The sequence below is a fragment of the Microtus pennsylvanicus genome, chromosome 12 (assembly GCF_037038515.1).
Source record: "Microtus pennsylvanicus isolate mMicPen1 chromosome 12, mMicPen1.hap1, whole genome shotgun sequence".
NCBI classification, from domain to species: Eukaryota; Metazoa; Chordata; class Mammalia; order Rodentia; family Cricetidae; genus Microtus; species Microtus pennsylvanicus.
In genome coordinates this window covers 20,651,583-20,670,237 of record NC_134590.1, presented here as the reverse complement: position 1 = coordinate 20,670,237, position 18,655 = coordinate 20,651,583, and the positions used below count along the sequence as shown (strand labels likewise).

Here is an 18,655-nt window from a genome sequence, read left to right as displayed (position 1 = left end):
ACAGACTATACTTTAGGGTACAACCATCAAGTGGATAAGACCAACCTGACATAATCTAGCCTCAGCTATGGGACAAGAAACTTCTCAAACAATTCTAAAACAAACAACAAAAAAAAAAGAAATGCTAGTCTACTTTTGTATAAGCTACATGGAAAAACTAAACTATTACTTTCATTTCAGATTTTTGTGGATATCATTGAGTAACATTATCTATTTATGTCTTTTAGTCTTATTTTTAAAGAATTTTTTAAGAGCTAGACTGTCATTTTGTTTCTAAGATACACTCTCAACTGGTCTGCACACACATGGATCCATTCATAAGTAACAACAAAATATAATGTTTAGAGTGTATTTGCACCTTATTTTTTATTTTGTAATTTTACTTACCTAATACTTGTTGTATAATAAATTATGTTAGTTAATATCTGTGGAAGTAGGTACAGATTTTGAATTAAAATATTAAGTGAGTATTTGAAGTTCAGAAATACAAACAAATTGTTAATGATTTCTTTTCATAACTTGCAGGAGATAACCTTATAAAAGCATCATACAAAACAAGCATATAGAAAAACTAAGAATCTTTTATATATTTATTTGTTGATTCACTTAAAAAAATAGGTTTCTCATTATTCCTGCTGATGTGTCTGAATTTTTTTATCCCTCTTTCCTCCCCTATGTGATGTATTCTGTGCTCTATAAACATACAGCAAAAGCCCTTTGATAAGGACAGTGACAAGGACAGATAGATTCACAAGGCAAAATTGTTTAGCCAGACTCAGCTTTAGATACATACAACAGACACACATGAGCTATAATCATACAGCAGACGGTCAGTAGTCAGGCCGGAGACACAAGGTGGAAAGTAGAGAACAAAACCTTGGGATTGGCCATGGTTAAACTATTTAAATGGAATGTGCTTTGATTTCTTAGTGCAACACCACTGCATAATGGTGGCTGAGTTTACAAGGAACAGATTTATATTAACTCACTCTTTACAATGAGAATAATTTGATAATGCTTCTAAATATGAAGTATCAGAACAAAAGACAATGTAGCATAAACAAAATAAACACCATTTAAGGAACCAGAACTTTTCCTTTGCCTTATTATATCATATTTTGTCTCTTTTGACTGTTTTCTCTTGGAGGCCTGTTCTTTTCTGAGAAGGAAACAGACAGGGAGTGAATCTGGGGAAGAGGGAAGATGGGAAAAGTTAGGATGATTGGAAGGAGGGGAAACTGTGGAAAGAATATATTGTATGAGAGAAGAATTTTTTTTTAAAGGATCAGTATTGAGTTTCACTGTGAACCTGCACTGTTTAGTTTTATTCGTGAAAAAGTCTCTTCCTGTAATTACAATATCACAAATGTGACTGTGGGCATGTAAGCCATCTCAGTCAGCCAAGATTCTGGCACTGTGAACCTACTCAAGTGTATTGTTCCTTTACAGGAAGGGACAAGTATTTGGTACTATAAGCTTTCTCATGGTATCTTTCTCTTCTACTTTATAGGTGCCCATAGTAACTTAAGCGTTAGCTATCTAAAACTTACTCATATAAATTATTGGAAAAAAATACCATATGGAGAAGTTATACCAGCTAGAAGATTAATTATAAAACATAATTGAAATTCCAACATTCCTCAGAGAAACCATACAGCTTTCTAAACTGGTAGAGAGACTTGATGAAAGGAAAAAAAACAAACATAAAGCTTGTGATTATTTTGATTCTTTTTAATATATATAAATCATAATTTATTCTGGCACCATACTTCATAATTCAGAAAGATATACTTCTTATTCTAACGCAAGTAAGTCAAAGGTGCTTGTGAATTGAGTTTCTAAATCTTCCCTGTAGCATTATGTATCTCACAGCTCACTCTCAGGCACCGACCCCACCAAACTCCGTTTAAAACTGCAGTTTAAAATGTTCCCTGTTTGCAAGGATTGCTGTCTTTGAAAATATGTTGCACCTTTCTACATCAAAGCTGCTTGAAAGGAAGGCTAATTATATGCTTTGCTACACATCTGGGCAAAGAGTAGCTTTTTACAGCCGTTGAGAAGCTTGATTTTTAATTATTATCATTAAGAACAGATATCATAAATAACTTTAATTGAACTTATAAAGCAACATTTGCTGTAATCACTTTGAATATCTTGAAACAACCAAAGGAATTTCCTTCCTTTTTTGCTTTAACAAAATATAAATAGAATAGATTATTATTATTAATTCAATGATTTTTTTATTTTAGATATGAAACGCTATAATTTACACAAATCAATAGCTGACTTTGATCTGCCTTGGGACCAGTTACTTATTTGAGTTGAAATGTCTTGAAAATTTAATGCATTCCTAAGTAAATGTCAATATACAAACAAATTTAGAATTTTTTACCATTTGGCTTATGATTTGGACACAGCATTTAAATAAAGATACAAGCTACACTTAAGTCAACCACTTTCCTGAAGACTCAGGAATATATGCTGATGAGAGATATATGACAGAGAGATTATATTAGCCAGAACTGACAGAAAACTTCAAAGAAACAGGGTCTTAAAAACTCATCAGGGCTACTAATAAATGAACTCACAATAACTGTGGCAGCACACACAAAACCACTGAGTGCAAGCCAGATAGGGTCACAGCACTGACAGGGAGACGAGAGAAGAAAAAGGCATGGAGCTGTGGTATAGAGAGCTGGAGAAAAGTGGAGGTCAGGCAGGAGTTTGGGAAGGAAAATCATGATCAGAATACATTATATAAAATTGTTTATCAATGAAAAAGACAAACCAGCAAATAAAACCAAATATATCACAAGTGTAGTAATTTCTGTATTAAATGATATTGGGTGAAGTTGAGAATCACTATACTGTGGCAGTGGGTGAGGTCTGGCTGTTGATGCTTCAAGACTTTAGTTTCTTACATTTATAACTCTAGGAACTTTTCATAATTATATTTGACATACGTAGTGGTATGTTAAAACAATTATTTTTTGGAAATTATTTTGGAGTAGTCTTATTCTAAGCAGATATGCATAAAAACTAATGATTAGCTTAGATAAATTATACTGTTCCTTCTAAATGTAATTTATTTTAGCATTAAAAATTGTTTTCTATTTTATGAAACTTATAATCTTAATTGTCAAAATTTTAGTATGTAATTCACAAAGTATCTTGTCCAAAAAGAATGGAAAAATGCATTTTCAACAAACTTCAAACAGTACATGAAAACCTGCTGGTTTTCTAAAGCTTTGCTTTAAATCTTATAAACATGGAAACTCAAGCATGTTCAATTATATCTTCCACTTCTATTTGATATATGGTGGATTTTTTCATTTGATTGGACCTTGATAAAATGAAGCAATACTAGTTTTGCACTGACAGAGGGACCAACCTTTTCCAGTCTCAAATAATATTTTTTCTCCGTGAAGACAGACTCACTCTTCTTTGACAAATGGAATACAACTACAGAGCAACAAATTAATGGATAATTTATTCCGTGAAAGTGCCATGACATAAAAAAATTACACATCTCCAACTAGTCATAGTGTTTTAAATTTTAGAATTTTTAATTCTTCAGCTAAAGAACACTCTTGGAAAATGCTAGAGATGGAGAGGCAATGCATTCTTGAATCCTATAACAGGGAAATGGCTCTAAAGAAGATCCTCTGTAGCAGTCGGATTCAATTTACTTCTAAATTTTTGTGTGTTGGATACTGTATATTTGTCCCATTATGTTCTTTGTAACCAAAAGAGTAAGTCCATGATGAATGAAGCAAATTTAGCTTTGTTTTCATACATGCATTTAATTGGTTTTCATTTGTAACTTTAAATTCTTTGTACTTATATGACCTATACTATTTTTTTATTATTAAAACCAAGATGTGTCTATCAAACCACTTTATGCCTTCTTAAAAGATTAAAAATTTGGATGTAGGAACACAAATTGTTTATTTTCTTGTAGACTTGGGTCTACAGTTTCTTTCAGGGAAGTGACAGTGTTGGGTTGCTGTTTTGACTGTCACATACTAATCACCTAGTTTAAAGATGACATTTTTCAAGTAACAATTATGTCTACCTATTAAAATGTTTAATCACATAGCAATATAAACTGGAAACATTCCAACCAAAAAAAATCACCACAAAATCCAATGGAATAATGAAGGAGGTTTTTAAGGGTCAAATACAATATGGGAAGTTCTCACTATTAAAAAAAAAATCTCTTAAGCACTGAGCCAGGTCACCAGACCAGACACCAGATAATTAAATTACCTTATGAAATAGTTCTATTAAATATTCATTCAATAAGACTTTATTTTAAGATCAAGCTCTTGCAAATAACTCAATGCTATTTTTAATGTTTATTCATAACTTCAGCTTTCAGTTCTCTTCTGTTTCATTGTAAGATGGACTATCCAACATAACCTAGCATGTGAACTCACCCTCATAGCAAACATCCTGGTTCAAGTTTTAGTGTATTGTTATTCAGCAAGACTCATCATGCCAATTTAACTCCTACCTTTTCTTACCCTTAGTTCATACTGTTTTTAGCCAAATTCTATCATCATTTTCTTTCATTAAAAATAATTTTGCTAATTAATTATTGTATTCTAGTAGTTGGTTATTTTTTCCTAAACCTTTATTAGTGAATTTAGATGTTTCCCTTTTTGATCAGATGAATATCACTATATTTTCTTATAATATGAATGGAATTATTGCTGATTTCCTATGCACACATGAGTTGAATTTCTTCTGATATATCTGATGCTTCTTTCGGGCCCACAAAGACATCTGGATGCTCATTAAAATTGTAAAAATACCAACTGAAAGAAAAAAACCAAAACAATTACATTGTTACATTTCTGTAATGGAAACAATGATTTATATTTAAGAACAAAATAATTTCTAAAAATATTTATCAAATGCTGATAGTTTCCTATCAAGTTTCTTCTATTTGTTGCAAACAATAATACATGCACAAAATTATTTGAAGGATAAATAAACAAAAAAATCTATAAAAACTCCTTATATATTTTCTTCTCAAAAATTTGTCAAAAAGAAGTCATGTAGTCAATAAGAATATGTGTGTATACTATTTGTACACTTTGTATATTTGTAAATATAAGCTAATAATAATTCATAACTGATAAATGGATCAATGACAATGGTATTACATATGTTTTTTAAGTATAGCACTTGGGTTATCCAACTTTTCTCTTTATGTTAAAATATCAAGTTTTCAAAATTTGCTATCAGCTTTCCTCAGTCCATCTTTTACAGATGTATATACACAAAAGAGGTCGCTTTCAGTGAATTCCACAATCAATAATATACTTCAATTGTATTCACTGCCTTGAATTAAGTTTCAGTTATATAAGGACAAATATGAGATAATATTTCAGTATTTGAAGACTAAAAATCACTATAAAAATAAAAATGCACATGCAGTGTATTAGTACAAAAATCTTCTATGTTTGTATGAGAGTGACTCATTTGCATAAGTTATTTCTCCTACAGATGCTCCCATGATGATTAATTGTCAATAAATATCAAGATTACCTGGAAGTGTTTGTGTCATTACTGTGAAACTAATCCAGGATCCAATCTGTTAAAATAAAACTTTAAGGTTAACAGACACTGTGGCTCATCTAGTCACTTGTGATCTTATAAGTAATTTGAAATCTCAAAACATTATAAAAGTTATGGATACAAAGAAATTATACTAATAGCCTTTACATATGAAAGCCATAAAGGGCCACAAAATATCCTGAAAGTCACATTAGAAATGAGCATCATTTTAAAATATTTGCTATACTCAAAATTCTGATATAGCTTATGCTATGTTATATAAAACTTGCAAATAAAACTAAGTATACATGTATTTATATAGAATATTAATTTTCCCGTCATTATCTTTGGAAAATATCCATCTGCAGACTGCATATAATATATTTAAAGCACAAAGTTGTGGGTTTAGTATATATAGAATACTATTCAGTTATTTGTAAACAACATACCTTATAGGTGTAGTTAGGACAGGAAACCAGGAAAAACAGCCATGTAAAGGGGTTACAATTTGGACTTGGGAAACAGGCATTGCTCCCTTTTAGGAAAGAGAAAGTAATTTTCAATTCTGAACATAAGTTGAAAATGATTCAGTGCACTTATTATGTTATACTAAATTCTTGACTCTTGAGTACAATCATATAACACATAAAATGTCATCTATTTGTGGCAATTTATTTCATTAATATCCTAGAAGAGCCATAGTTTCAAATGTTATGACATTTTGACTCAGAGGTAATAGCTCTCATTTTTTAAAATATTTCTACATCTATGTTTTGTAAAATTGTGAGAGGCAAAAATATAAACAATTAATTAAAGAATTAAATGATCATAGTACTTACTCTGTTTAATATCACACCTGCAACAGTGATCTGTTCTAAATTATAAAGCATGCTTTGCTAATTCCGTCATTTTTAATATTCTCTATTAGTGTCAAAGAATAATTGTATGAGATTTAAATACCTCAAAATTCACTACTAAATTAGTTAAAATCCAAAGGGAATTGTATAAGGATGTCATTTATATAAAATGAGTTTGAAAGTGTCTTGAGAGTTATCCTGAATCAGTACAGTTAACATTCAGAAATACCACACAAATTATTTTGGCTAAGCAATCAAAAATGTTATTTACAGCTTTCTTATATTTAGCACACCATCACTTGATTTTCATTAATTCTCTCTCAGAAATTTTTTTCAGGGAACATTTTGGAAAAATAAATTTATAATGATTTCAAGTTGAACTTTGAGCTGTGACACTTGTAAAAGAAAATATGAATTACAAAATTACTGTTTTATTCTCTGTGGCAAAATTTAATCAGATAACAAATCAACTAATCTCATTTAGTTACAACTGTAAAGTCGTAGTAAAATGTCAGCTTGCTATGTTAAAAAATTTAACTGTGGTTGAAATATCAAGTTAAAAATATATGAAATAACAGCTCCGATTATTCCTCAGTTTATGACAAAGATGAGCACATGTTGCTGGTTCTCTTAGAACAGGAGTTCTCAACCTGTGGGTAAAGACCCTTATGGGGATTGAATGACCCTATCACAGGGCTTAACTATCAGAAAACACAGATATTTAGGTTATGATTTATGACAGTGATAAAATTACATTTATGAAGAAGCAATGAAAAGAATTTTATGGTTGAAGGTCACCACAACATGAGGAGATGTATTAAAGGGTCACAGCATTAGAAAAGTTAAGGATCTCTGTCTTAGAACCTTTGTGCAAACACCTTGTTTATGGCCCATAGAGTAGTTAAAAGAAAGATTTTTGGAAGCTTTTTCAGTGAGAGGTAAGAGATATACATGAGAAAATTTGAGATAAGTCTCTAATAAATGAATGTTTAGCTCCTAGGCATTGCATATTAAAAACCCACATTTGATTTTACTCTTGGAAGATTGCATGATGGTTGTGTCTTATAAACAGAACAAGGATGTTTAAATGTATATAGTTTCTATTGATTATAATAATATTCAAGTGTGGATAGCTCTAATTTGATACATTCTCCACAATTGTTTCTCAAGCTACACTTACTGAATTTCTACTAAAAGAACGTAGGTGTGTGTGTGTGTGTGTGTGTGTGTGTGTGTGTGTGTGTGTGTGTGTGTTTGATTCCAGATTTCTTCTTCTACAACTCTCAATCTTATTTCTTAAGATGACTTTTCTTCCAGAACTTGGAGCTTTGACAATGTGAAAAGAATCTATGCTAGAAAATACCAGGAATCTCCCTGTTCCTGTCTCTCTAGGAGTGAGTTTACAGGCACACATCACTACTTCTGTCTTTTAATATGAGTGCCATTGGGTAAAACTCATTTCTTATGCTTATTCAGTAAGCACCTCACTGACTGAACCTTTATCTAGTTCCTGCATATTAAAATGTTTTTAATAAACATTGATACACCATGTAGATTGGCTTAAGACGGCAAGACTTTGCTTTACTGTTAACAGAGTCAGAAGAGTACACTCTCGAAATGCCTACTAATATTTTCTTGTTTCAAAAGAGAGACCTAGGGGTTGGAGAGATGGCTCAGAGGTTAAGAGCATTGCCTGCTCTTCCAAAGGTCCTGAGTTCAATTTCCAGCAGCCACATGGTGGCTCACAACCATCTGTAATGGGGTCTGGTGTCCTCTTCTGGCCTACAGGCATACACACAGACAGAATTTTGTATATGTAATAAATAAATAAGTGATTTTTTTTAAAAGAGAGACCTAGAACAAGGTTCAATCTAGTTTTCATTGGTCTTGACATTTTAATATACTATTTATTTCAGGACAACATACTGTTGATCCTAGATTTAGAATGCTACATATGGTCATTAGAGACAGGGTTTCTCTGTAGCTTTGGAGCCTATCCTGGAACTAGCTCTTGTTTACCAGGCTGGCCTCAAACTCGTAGAGATCCGCCTGCCTCTGCCTCCCTAGTGCTGGGATTAAAGGGCTGTGCCACCGCCACCTGGCCAGGAATTTCTATTTCTAATGAATCAGAGATTAGAACGGTCTTTTAGAGTTGATGAACTTTCTGAAGATCTTACAGTAGACAGTGTATTGTACTTAGATGACACAGAATAGACTGTTCCTGGTATAAGGAAGAGGTATAATTGTGGAACTATTCACTAGTAATATTAATATACTGAGAATTAATAATGATGGGAATGGTGTTTTGGTGTGTTCAAAATAAAAAATAGAATTAAGGGCTTAGTCCCCACCAGCCAGTAGGCAGGTGAGAGTCGTACCTCAAGGCTGCATCCAAACCCCTGTCACCCCCTGGAAATTGTCCCACCCAGACCTACTCTGCCACCGAAACCCAAGAATCTAAACATCCTCCTCCCTGGCCAGTCCTTTCTGGGTCTTATGAACTTCCTTTTGCCTCTAACAAGGACAGTTTTAGTTCAGAGGAAAAAGCTACACTATGCATGCTATCAAGTAGACATTAGTAGTGTTCATATTTTACTTTTAATTTGCATTTATCAATGCAGTTTTAATTATGTTAAGTATATTTACTAAAATTAAACTGTAGATAATTCTGTTTAGATCTGTATCCCACTTTTAATGAGATTATTTGGTATTTCTATGGCTAGTTACTTTAATTCTTTGTGTATTTTGGAGATCAGCCCTCTGTCAGATATGGAGTTGGTGAAGATCTTTTTCCATTCTGTAGGTTGCCTTATTGACAGTGTTCTTTTCCATACAGAAGCTTTTGAATTACAGGGGGTCCCATTTATTAATTCTTAATCTCAGTTTCTTTGCTACTGGTGATACATTCAGAAAGTAGTCTCCTGCACCAAAACATACAAGGCTATTTCACACTTTTTCTTTTATTAATTCCAGTGTAACTGGGTTTATGTTTAGGTTTTTGATCTACTTGGACTTGAGTAGTACAGGGTAGTTGTAGGCAGAGACTGCTTATATGTTTCCGGCTGCCCAGACCCAAAATAATCACACAGAAACTATTTTATTTGCAATACTGTTTGTCCAATGGGTTAAGTGTCTTTCTAGTTTACATCTTTTTTTAAAATTTTTTATTGAGAAAAAAAGTTTCTGCCTCCTCCCAGCCTCCCATTGTCCTCCCCCTCCTCCCACCCCTCTCCCCCTCCCCCCACTCCTCTCCCCCTCCCTCTCCAGTCCAAAGAGCAGTCAGGGTTCCCTGCCCTGTGGAAAGTCCAAGGTCCTCCCCACTCCGTCCAGGTCTAGGAAGGTGAACATCCAAACTGGCTAGGCTCCCACAAAGCTAGAACATGAAGTAGGATCAAAATCCCGTGCCATTGTCCTTGGCTTGCATCAGCCCTCATTGTTCGCCATGTTCAGAGAGTCTAGTTTACATCTTAAATTAACCCCATTTCTATTAATCTGTGTATCTCCATGTAGTTGTGGCCCATTAACAAGGTTCCATCTTGTATCTGAAGTCTGTCTCCAATGGTGGCCACATAGCTTCTCACTGACTTCACCTACATTCTCCCAGCATTCAGTTTAGTTTTCCCACCTAGATCTATTCTTCACTATCAAAGGTCAAAGCAACTTCTATATTCATTACCCAATAAAAGCAATACTTATACAAAAGGACTTCCCACACCAGGCAGTAGATATGGATCTAATTGCATTCTTCCACATGTTGCCACCCAGTTATGGCAGCAACATTTGCTGAAGATGCATTTGTTTTATTGTATACTTTTGACTTCTTTGTCAAAAATTAGGTGTTCATAAGTTCATATGTGTTTTTTTTTTCTTTATGGTTTTTCAGACAGGGTTTCTCTGTGTAGTTTTGGAGTCTGTCCTGATACTGGCTCTGTAGACCAGGCTGGCCTCAAACTCACAGAGATCAATCTGCCTCTATCAATTGCCGGGTGGTGGTGGCTCACACCTTTAATCCCAGCACTTGGGAGGCAGAGGCAGGCGGATCTCTGTGAGTTTGAGGCCAGCCTGGTCTACAAGAGCTAGTTCCAGGACAGGAACCAAAAGCTACGGAGAAACCCTGTCTCAAAAATCCAAAAAAAAAAAAAAAAAAAAAAAGAAAAGGAAAAAGAAAAGACTCAAGACTCAAAAGTATTCAATTTCCTGTCACCGCTCCCCCGTAAAATATCAGAAGCAATGAAGAATCTCTAGATGGAGAAGACTCTTCAGGTTGTTCAGGGATGTACAAGACTGTAGGTTTTGTGAGTTCATATGTTGGACTGGGCTTTATTTACATTGATTCATCTCTTTGAGTAGCACATTATCCTATATGAACCACTTATGCATGTTCCTACTTGTTACTCCAATAAAGGCATTATTTTTGCAAGACAGACTTGGGTTAAATGATTTCTTTTGTCCGTCATGGTGGTCAATTTGTAATGAACAAATTTCTATTATTTCTTCTAGGAAATGTCACATGAGAACATGTAAATAGTGCTGATCATATGCGGTGAGCAGGCAGCTAAAGCCCAGTCTTGGAACAGCATGACATATGAAGACCAGCTCTAAGACCACACAGCACCATTGAAAGCAGGGATAGCCAAGCCAAGGCAGTGTTGAAAAATTTTGCATTATATAAATTTCCTTGAAATCTTTGAGACTGTAGAAGTAGGTCAATCACCCTTTAGCATTCTTTTCTGTACTGCAAGATATACAGGCCACTACACTACAAGATATAAACAGAAAAAAATGTAAAAGAGAACATGAAGTTGAGAGGGAAATGTGATCTGAGGTCCTGGGAGTAATTAGTCAGAAGGTGGGAATGGAGGATGGTATGAAAAAGTTACATAGTCTGCAAGTATATACATTCCAAAAGATAAATTTAAGTTTTGAAAGATCACCCTTATTTTCCTTCCTAACCTTCATAGGTAGCAAGGGTTGCATTGGTTTCCAGCCTATCTGACATGTATCTAGGTCTGCAGTGTGGGAAAAACTAAGAATAAAAAAAAAAATGGAAGAGTTGGATGAATATAGAAGAACTAACCTGTGTGGTTGGGATGAGCCAACACTGTATTGATAAAATGATTCCCAGCTTCGCAAATCTGCAAAATATATACAGCTTTTCAATTAACAATGGAATTTTACAACATTAAAAGCTTGTATAGACACCAATAATTTGTTACAGCAAGATAGAAATTCTGAAGATAGTCTTTACTATGTTGATAACCAAGTACAAATGTCTATTAATTTGCCAATGCTATCTTCTTTCTTCACGTTTTCTGGACAGTTTTCTTTATCGTGAAGTTATTGTATACGTTATTAAAGATAGACTTTAAAATAGTATGCACTCTCAGCCCATTAACACAAGAGCAGTGATTTTAGTGCAAAGACATGGTTCCATATTCAGTTGGTTTCAGCTTAGTTTGTGATTGACTGCATGCAATACAGCACAGCATCAAGGCTATGGTGTGGTTAGTTCCTCGTTTTCATTAGTTGAGTTTACAGTGATTTAAAACATAGCAAACAAAGAATAACCAAGTTAATGATGAGCAGTTTGGCTAGGTAAGTAGCAGATAAAAATTGTAAAAGCAAACACAATGGATTTAATTGGTACAAAGAAGCATCATCAAAGGCTAACCAGTTCATTCTACGTTGTCATAGTGGTGACGATGTAGTGATGGCCATCATTAGGTGTGATTTAACACTATTAGTATTTAAATTTTCTCATATAAATAAAATTTAAACTCTAAAAATGAAGTCAGTGTGACTATTATGGATAGTAAGCAGAGATTTTAATGGAATTTACATTTTAATTGATTTCAAAGTAATAGTAATAATTATTATTGTGAGTTGATAAAATCCACATTAGGAAATTTAGCCATTTGTAATTTAATGATAGGTTCATTATTCAACTTGATAATATTAGAAAATTGTTTAATAATCTATTTTATTCAGCTACTATATTGGTGAATATGAAATAAGAAAGGCATATCATACACAGAATTGCTGGAGTGGAGGTGCTTATTGTTTGCTGATTAGAATTATGTCTTTGTCACTAAAATATTGGTGTTGTCAAAGAAGAGACTTAGGAGAAAAAACGAAAAGAAATGACAATCAAGAAAACCGAAACAGATGAAGGTGAAAATGTCTAGCAAAAACTCATTTTTACATTATATAGTGAATGATCTTTCTAAAAACAAAACATGGTAGGTATTCCTCATCCCTCCCCTGCTCCCCTTCTTTTCCCTTTTCACCATCCCTTCTTCCTCCACCCCTATGTTCCCAAGTTTGTCAGGTGATTTTGTCTAATTCGACTTTCCAGGTAGATCTATACATGTTTTCTTAGGGTTTACCTTGTTATTTAGCTTTTTTAGGATCATGAACTATAAGCTCAATATCTTTTGTTTATAGCTAGTATCCATTAATGAGTGAGTACATACCATATTCTTCTTTTTGGGTCTGGGTTTCCTCACTCAGGATGGTGTTTTCTAGTTCCATCCATTTGCATGCAAAATTCAAATTCAAGATGTCATTTTTTTTAACCACTGAGTAGTACTCTAATGTGTAAGTGTGCCATATTTTCTTTATCGATTCTTCAGTTGACAGGCATTTAGGTTGTTTCCAAGTTCTGACTATTACAAATGATACTGTTATGAACATAGTTGAACAAATGCCTTTTTATTATGATTGAGCATTTTGGGGGAACATGCCCAAGAGTGATATTGCAAGGTCCTGAGGTAGGTTGATTCCCAATTTTCTGAGAAACCTCTCTGAGGAGGGGTTGGGAGTGGGGCATGGGGTAAGTAAAGGGAAAGGGAGGAGGGTATGTAGTGGGAACATGGATTGGTATGTATAATAAAAAACGATAGTTGTTTACAATATATATATATATAAGATGGGTAAACTATGTCTACATATGTTCCTTTAAGATAAGTCATTATTATACTATTTCAATATCCACTACTGATATTTATGACAATTTAGGTTGATATATTCTTAAATTTTTATAGTTGGGATAAATTCTGGTCCACTGACAGTGGTCCCATAGACTGCCCCAATCATGTAACTGTCACTGACATTTAGAGAGTCTAGTTTGGTCCTATTCTGGTTCCCCTGCTGTCAGTCTGGAGTCAGTGAGCTCCTATTAGCTCAGGTATGCTGTTTCGGTATGTATCCCTATCAATCATGCTCCTGATCCCTTTGCTCAATAGCTTCTTTCTCTCTCTGACTGGACTGTGAGAGTTCAATACAGTGCTTAGATGTTGATCTCTGCATCTGATTCCATCAGTTGTTGGATGATTCTCTTTGGAGGGAAATCTTACTCGGCCTAGGAATAACCTTGGACCTAGCATATCAAAGTGATATGCTAGACTTTTTGGCTCCTCAGAGAAAGACTTACCCTCTCTAAGGAGTGGATGTGGGTGGGGTAGGGGAAGGTGGAAGAAGCAGGAGGAGGGGAGGGAACTGGGATTGGTATGTACAATGAGAAAGGATGCATTTTCAAAAATAAATTAATTAATTAAAAATTATATGTTTACAATTATTCATTTGTATACTTTTATTTTTCAAATCTGTTAGTATATATTTTAATTGTTAGATAATCTGTTTATATGGATTGTTTCAATAATTTTTTAAAAAGTGATTTGTTGTTTATAAATAAATGACCAATGAATGTTTACTTTTGAAAAATAAATACTTCAACATAATTTTATATAAACTTCATATACTATTTCAATTGCATGATTTAAATTAAATCTTCTAAAGTTGTTTGTATGCATCTGTTTTAGCTGCTTTGACTATTGGAGATAAAACTTTAGCCAATAAATTATACAACATTAATGTATTTGTGAACTTATTGAATGACTTAGAGTTATTAGTTTTGCTTCTATAATCTACTTCATTACCACAGTTTTTATAGTACATCAACCTTAAATCCATTGAGTTTTCACAAATTATTTTGTGACTTTTTAGTATCAGACATTGAGTTTTGAGAAGGCATATGGTAAATAACATGAACTGATTGTAGACTAAGTAATGACCCAAGACTTACTTGTGAGACTTTTTTCTTCATTGGCTTTGTTATTATGTAGCTTAAAAAAATACGAACTTTATGTTCACATAGTAGTTACTGATTTTAATTAAACCAGTAGTTCTCCATCCTGGGTCTTAATCCCTTTTGGTGTCTCATATCAGACATCATGACTATCAGATATATGCATAATAATTCATGACACTAACAAAATTACAGTAGTAAATTAACAATGAAGTAATTTTATGACAACATGGGGAACAATATTAAGAGGTTGTAGCTTTAAGAAAGTTGATAATGACTGATTTAAATTATCACTATTTCTGTTAGTGAGTTGTAGTAAAATTGTAATTTAATTAAGTTAAAATATATAAAACATAATCCTTATATTTATTTAATTTTGTAAGTTTTCAACTACAGTTTATTTAAAATTATTTTTTTCTTTACAAAGAAAAATTAGTTCCAATTTAAATCATTGGTTTCAATGGACTATATGCATAGAGCCATTCACAATCTAGTTATTACGTATATAAGTTATTTCAGGGAATTTAAGAAGGTATAAAAAACAAATGACAGATCTTTAAATTTTAACTTAATCTTCAGCAAGGAAAAGGGTAAAATATATGCATTAATTAAAATACTAACTAAACTGAAGATAAAGCAAGGCACAGGCTGTTCTTAGTGTTTGCCACATCAGTACATATCAAATGTCCAAAGCCCATTTCTGGTCTTTCTGACTTACCACAGCAAGCACCATTTCTCCACTTTTTATTAAAAACTGTTATATACAAATCTACATATCCTCTTGTCTAATCAAGTCCTACCTCTTATGTGCTTAAGGCTCTTCTGTGGTTTCTCTTGAAAAACATTATGCCAGATACAAACAACTTTCTATTTCAAGGGTATTTGCATTTTTTTCATGACAAGGAGAGAAAATTCAGATAACAAATGTTGATACTAGAAACAGAGCAAAGCTAGAATAAAGAGCTATTTGAAAGCTTAGCAAACCTGCTTGAAGTTTTGCTTTTTTTCCATTTTGTTAATCACTGAAGAAACAAAGAATTTAAGGGAACATTTTCTGTCTAGGAAATGTTAACTGTTCATAGACTGGTAAGCCTTTACTGAGCGAAAACAAAGGGGCAGTCTGTTTTAGAATTTTGATTATTTGCTTTTAATTGTAGCTTTTAAAAAAGTTTAGTTTTAGAGGATGAAGATAGTTGTGAAATAAAAAACATTAATACTCAGTGCACTGAAAAATTTAGAATAGATAAAAATACATGTAGACTTCAGAATATATTTTGTAGGAAGAGCAATTCTGACATATATAATCTATATTTTTTTCCGAGTCATATTGTTCCTTTTTCTTGATTTGAGTGTGATTCTTGCACACATTTAAGAGATCAAAATTTTATTTAATGTTTTAAAAAGCAGGTAATTATATACTTCCTAGACTATAACATCCATAGAATGAAATCTAAGCAAGCATTTTATCAGAAGTCTTTAGCTTGATCTTTAAATATATTTTCTGATCACTCTGTGTAGCTTATGATATTTTTTTAAAGTACTAGGTAACAAAATTTCAGTAGAAAGAAGTTATAGGGGGCAAAAGGATAAATTATAGTAGATAATAAAGAGATGAGTGATCAAACAATTTTAGTAGCATCCAATTGATTTGACTGTTGTGTTACCAGGTAATGGTCTGTTCTACTAAGAAACAGAAACAAACACCAACTTTAATAAAATAATAAGGGAATATAAAGGTTTGCAAATAAAATTTTATGATAAAAAACTTAGTACCTGCAATTGAGGAATATATTTGTGATTTAAACACACATTATTGGAGGCTGATAATTATTTCTGCAGTGATTGCCATGCATAATAACCTACTGAATGATCTTCTATTAGTTTAATGAAAGATATCTTACAATGATCTGTCTTTAAAAGGAGTTGTAGTTTCTTCAAAAATAAAATACACATGCAGCATTCATATTAAAATTAAATAATCACACATATTTTAATTCATTTTTATAAACGAGTATCTTCAATTTATCCAGTTATGTTATAATATATGTAGATCTTCGGGATGTAGATGGCATATTCAAGATTGATCAAATCTGTAAGCATTACATCTTGTTTATTATCTGTTACCAAAAATGTATCTGAGTAACAAATGATTGCAAAATTTAAATCCATATGGTAAATGTCAATCATTCATAAAAATTATCTGGGCCATTAAGTATTTTTTCTCTTCCCCATAATTATTGCTTGCAAAAAGTTCAATGATGATATGCCTCACTTGCAAACTAGCATTTGCTGCTAAGTAAAATTACATTAATTGCTTTCAATTTTAAGAAGGATTATAAAATGTCTCCAATATTATCTCTGCTTACAAACAAAGGCATTTTTTTCTGTTTGAAATTCATCTTATGATATGGAATTCTTCTCTGTATGCTGTTAATACCACTGGTTAATAAAGAAAGTGTCTTAGACCTGCTATAGGTAAGAGCTAAGTGGGGAAAACTAAACTGAATACTGAAAGAAGGAAGGCTGAGTATAGAGTATCCTTGGAGCCGCCCTGAGATAGACGCCGAAACTTGCTGGTAAGCCACAATCACGTGGTGATACACAGATTAGTGGAAATGGGTTAAATTAAGATGTAAAACCTAGCCAATAAGAAGGTAGAGATAATAGGCCAAGCAGTGATTTAATTAATACAGTGGTTATTTCAGGAGTCTGAGCAGCTGGGAAATAAACAAGCAACCTTCTACAACAATCTTAACACTCATCTTTAAATCTAGAGATCTCAGCTTTCAAAAATATCATTGAATCTTCATACAATTGAAACAGAAAATAACTGTGGCATGCTCATAAATGTGAAATTATAGTTACCTTGCTTCTCTCTACCATATTTCTACTAGATTTTGGTACTGCTACAAACACTGCTTGAGTACACATTAGCTTCCTAGCAAAAAAAATTTGCTAAATTTTTCCAAAACTATACTTCAAATAGCTTTGATAAATGTATATGAAAACATTGATATTTGGCATATAAATGAATAGAAAAACAAATCAGTTTCAAGTTTTTGGAATTTTGCTTATGTTGTAGTATATATTAATTATAATTTGGATTTGATATAAAATTTAGAAAGGCTCTAACTTTAAATTTTTATGTTTGCATGTGTCTTTCTCACTTGATGAAAAGGGGAAAATTAGTACATGGTTTTAGCACATTGGAGAAAATTAATAACTCAACAACAGGACAAAAAGGTAGTGGTACAAATCAAACCAAAATGAGATTGTAAACGTGGTGCAGACAGCAGAGGAGTGCAGTGTGAGGAACGAGTAAAATCAGAGCAACAACCAGAGAACGACAAAAGAACCCATCAGAGCCTAAAGTTAAGTAAGAGTTGGAATATTTGTTTTGCTTGTTTGTTTGTCTTTTTGTGAACCAACTATTCACTCTGCCAAAAATTTCAGAGTAATCATGAAACATTACAAAAAAAAATTGAAGCTGCAGAGTTATTCTGCCTGGACCATGCATAACTATGAAAATTAAATGTTTTAATGTATTTCACCAATATTAAATATTTCTAAAAGTATAAAATATGCAGTATTATAGAGTAAATAAAGGTATCCTACTATGTGCAAACATATAAGTACTATGTGCAAACACATAAGTACTCTGTTTACTGTGCTGACTTATTAGAAAAAGAAAGACTCTTACGTGCTCGTATAAACTTGTATATAATTCAATAAACAAGCATGTTTTCTACATGAAATGATGGGGAATGAAAGAATGGTGAGAACAATTTAGAAAGAGTCAATCCCTGGATTAATACTTGCTTCCACTAACTAAATCAAACAGATGCGAACTTTTTTTTCATACTGAATCAGTAAGTCAATAACTTAATGAATTTTTTGATATTTATCTATTATACTTATGGAAACGTTTGAATTTAGACGTGTGTAAAGTCATAAGTGTATATATGATAAGAATCATGGATCCTAATTTTACACTGCAGAATTTTGATAGAAATATTTAACAACTTATCAGTAAATTATATAAAGTTTATGTTTTACTCCAATTTGTATGTATTTGTCTAAAATATATGTACTATGAAATTGATATTTTTTACATAGTTAAACACATTTTATACATACAAATTATCAA

General features: G+C 32.6%; 1 protein-coding gene across 1 annotated transcript in view; it reads right to left on the bottom strand.

Moving 5' to 3' along the window:
- Positions 1–3,471: 3,471 nt before the first annotated feature.
- Positions 3,472–18,655, bottom strand: part of Tecrl (trans-2,3-enoyl-CoA reductase like) — a 64,428-nt gene continuing 49,244 nt past the window's right edge. Inside the window, exons 9-12 of the mRNA XM_075942877.1 lie at positions 11,500–11,557; positions 6,015–6,100; positions 5,557–5,602; positions 3,472–4,820 (exon numbers count right to left, since the gene is read on the bottom strand). Coding sequence (XP_075798992.1) covers positions 4,693–4,820; positions 5,557–5,602; positions 6,015–6,100; positions 11,500–11,557 — 318 coding nt within the window. The 3' untranslated portion in view covers positions 3,472–4,692. The remainder of the gene's footprint in view (positions 4,821–5,556; positions 5,603–6,014; positions 6,101–11,499; positions 11,558–18,655) is intronic.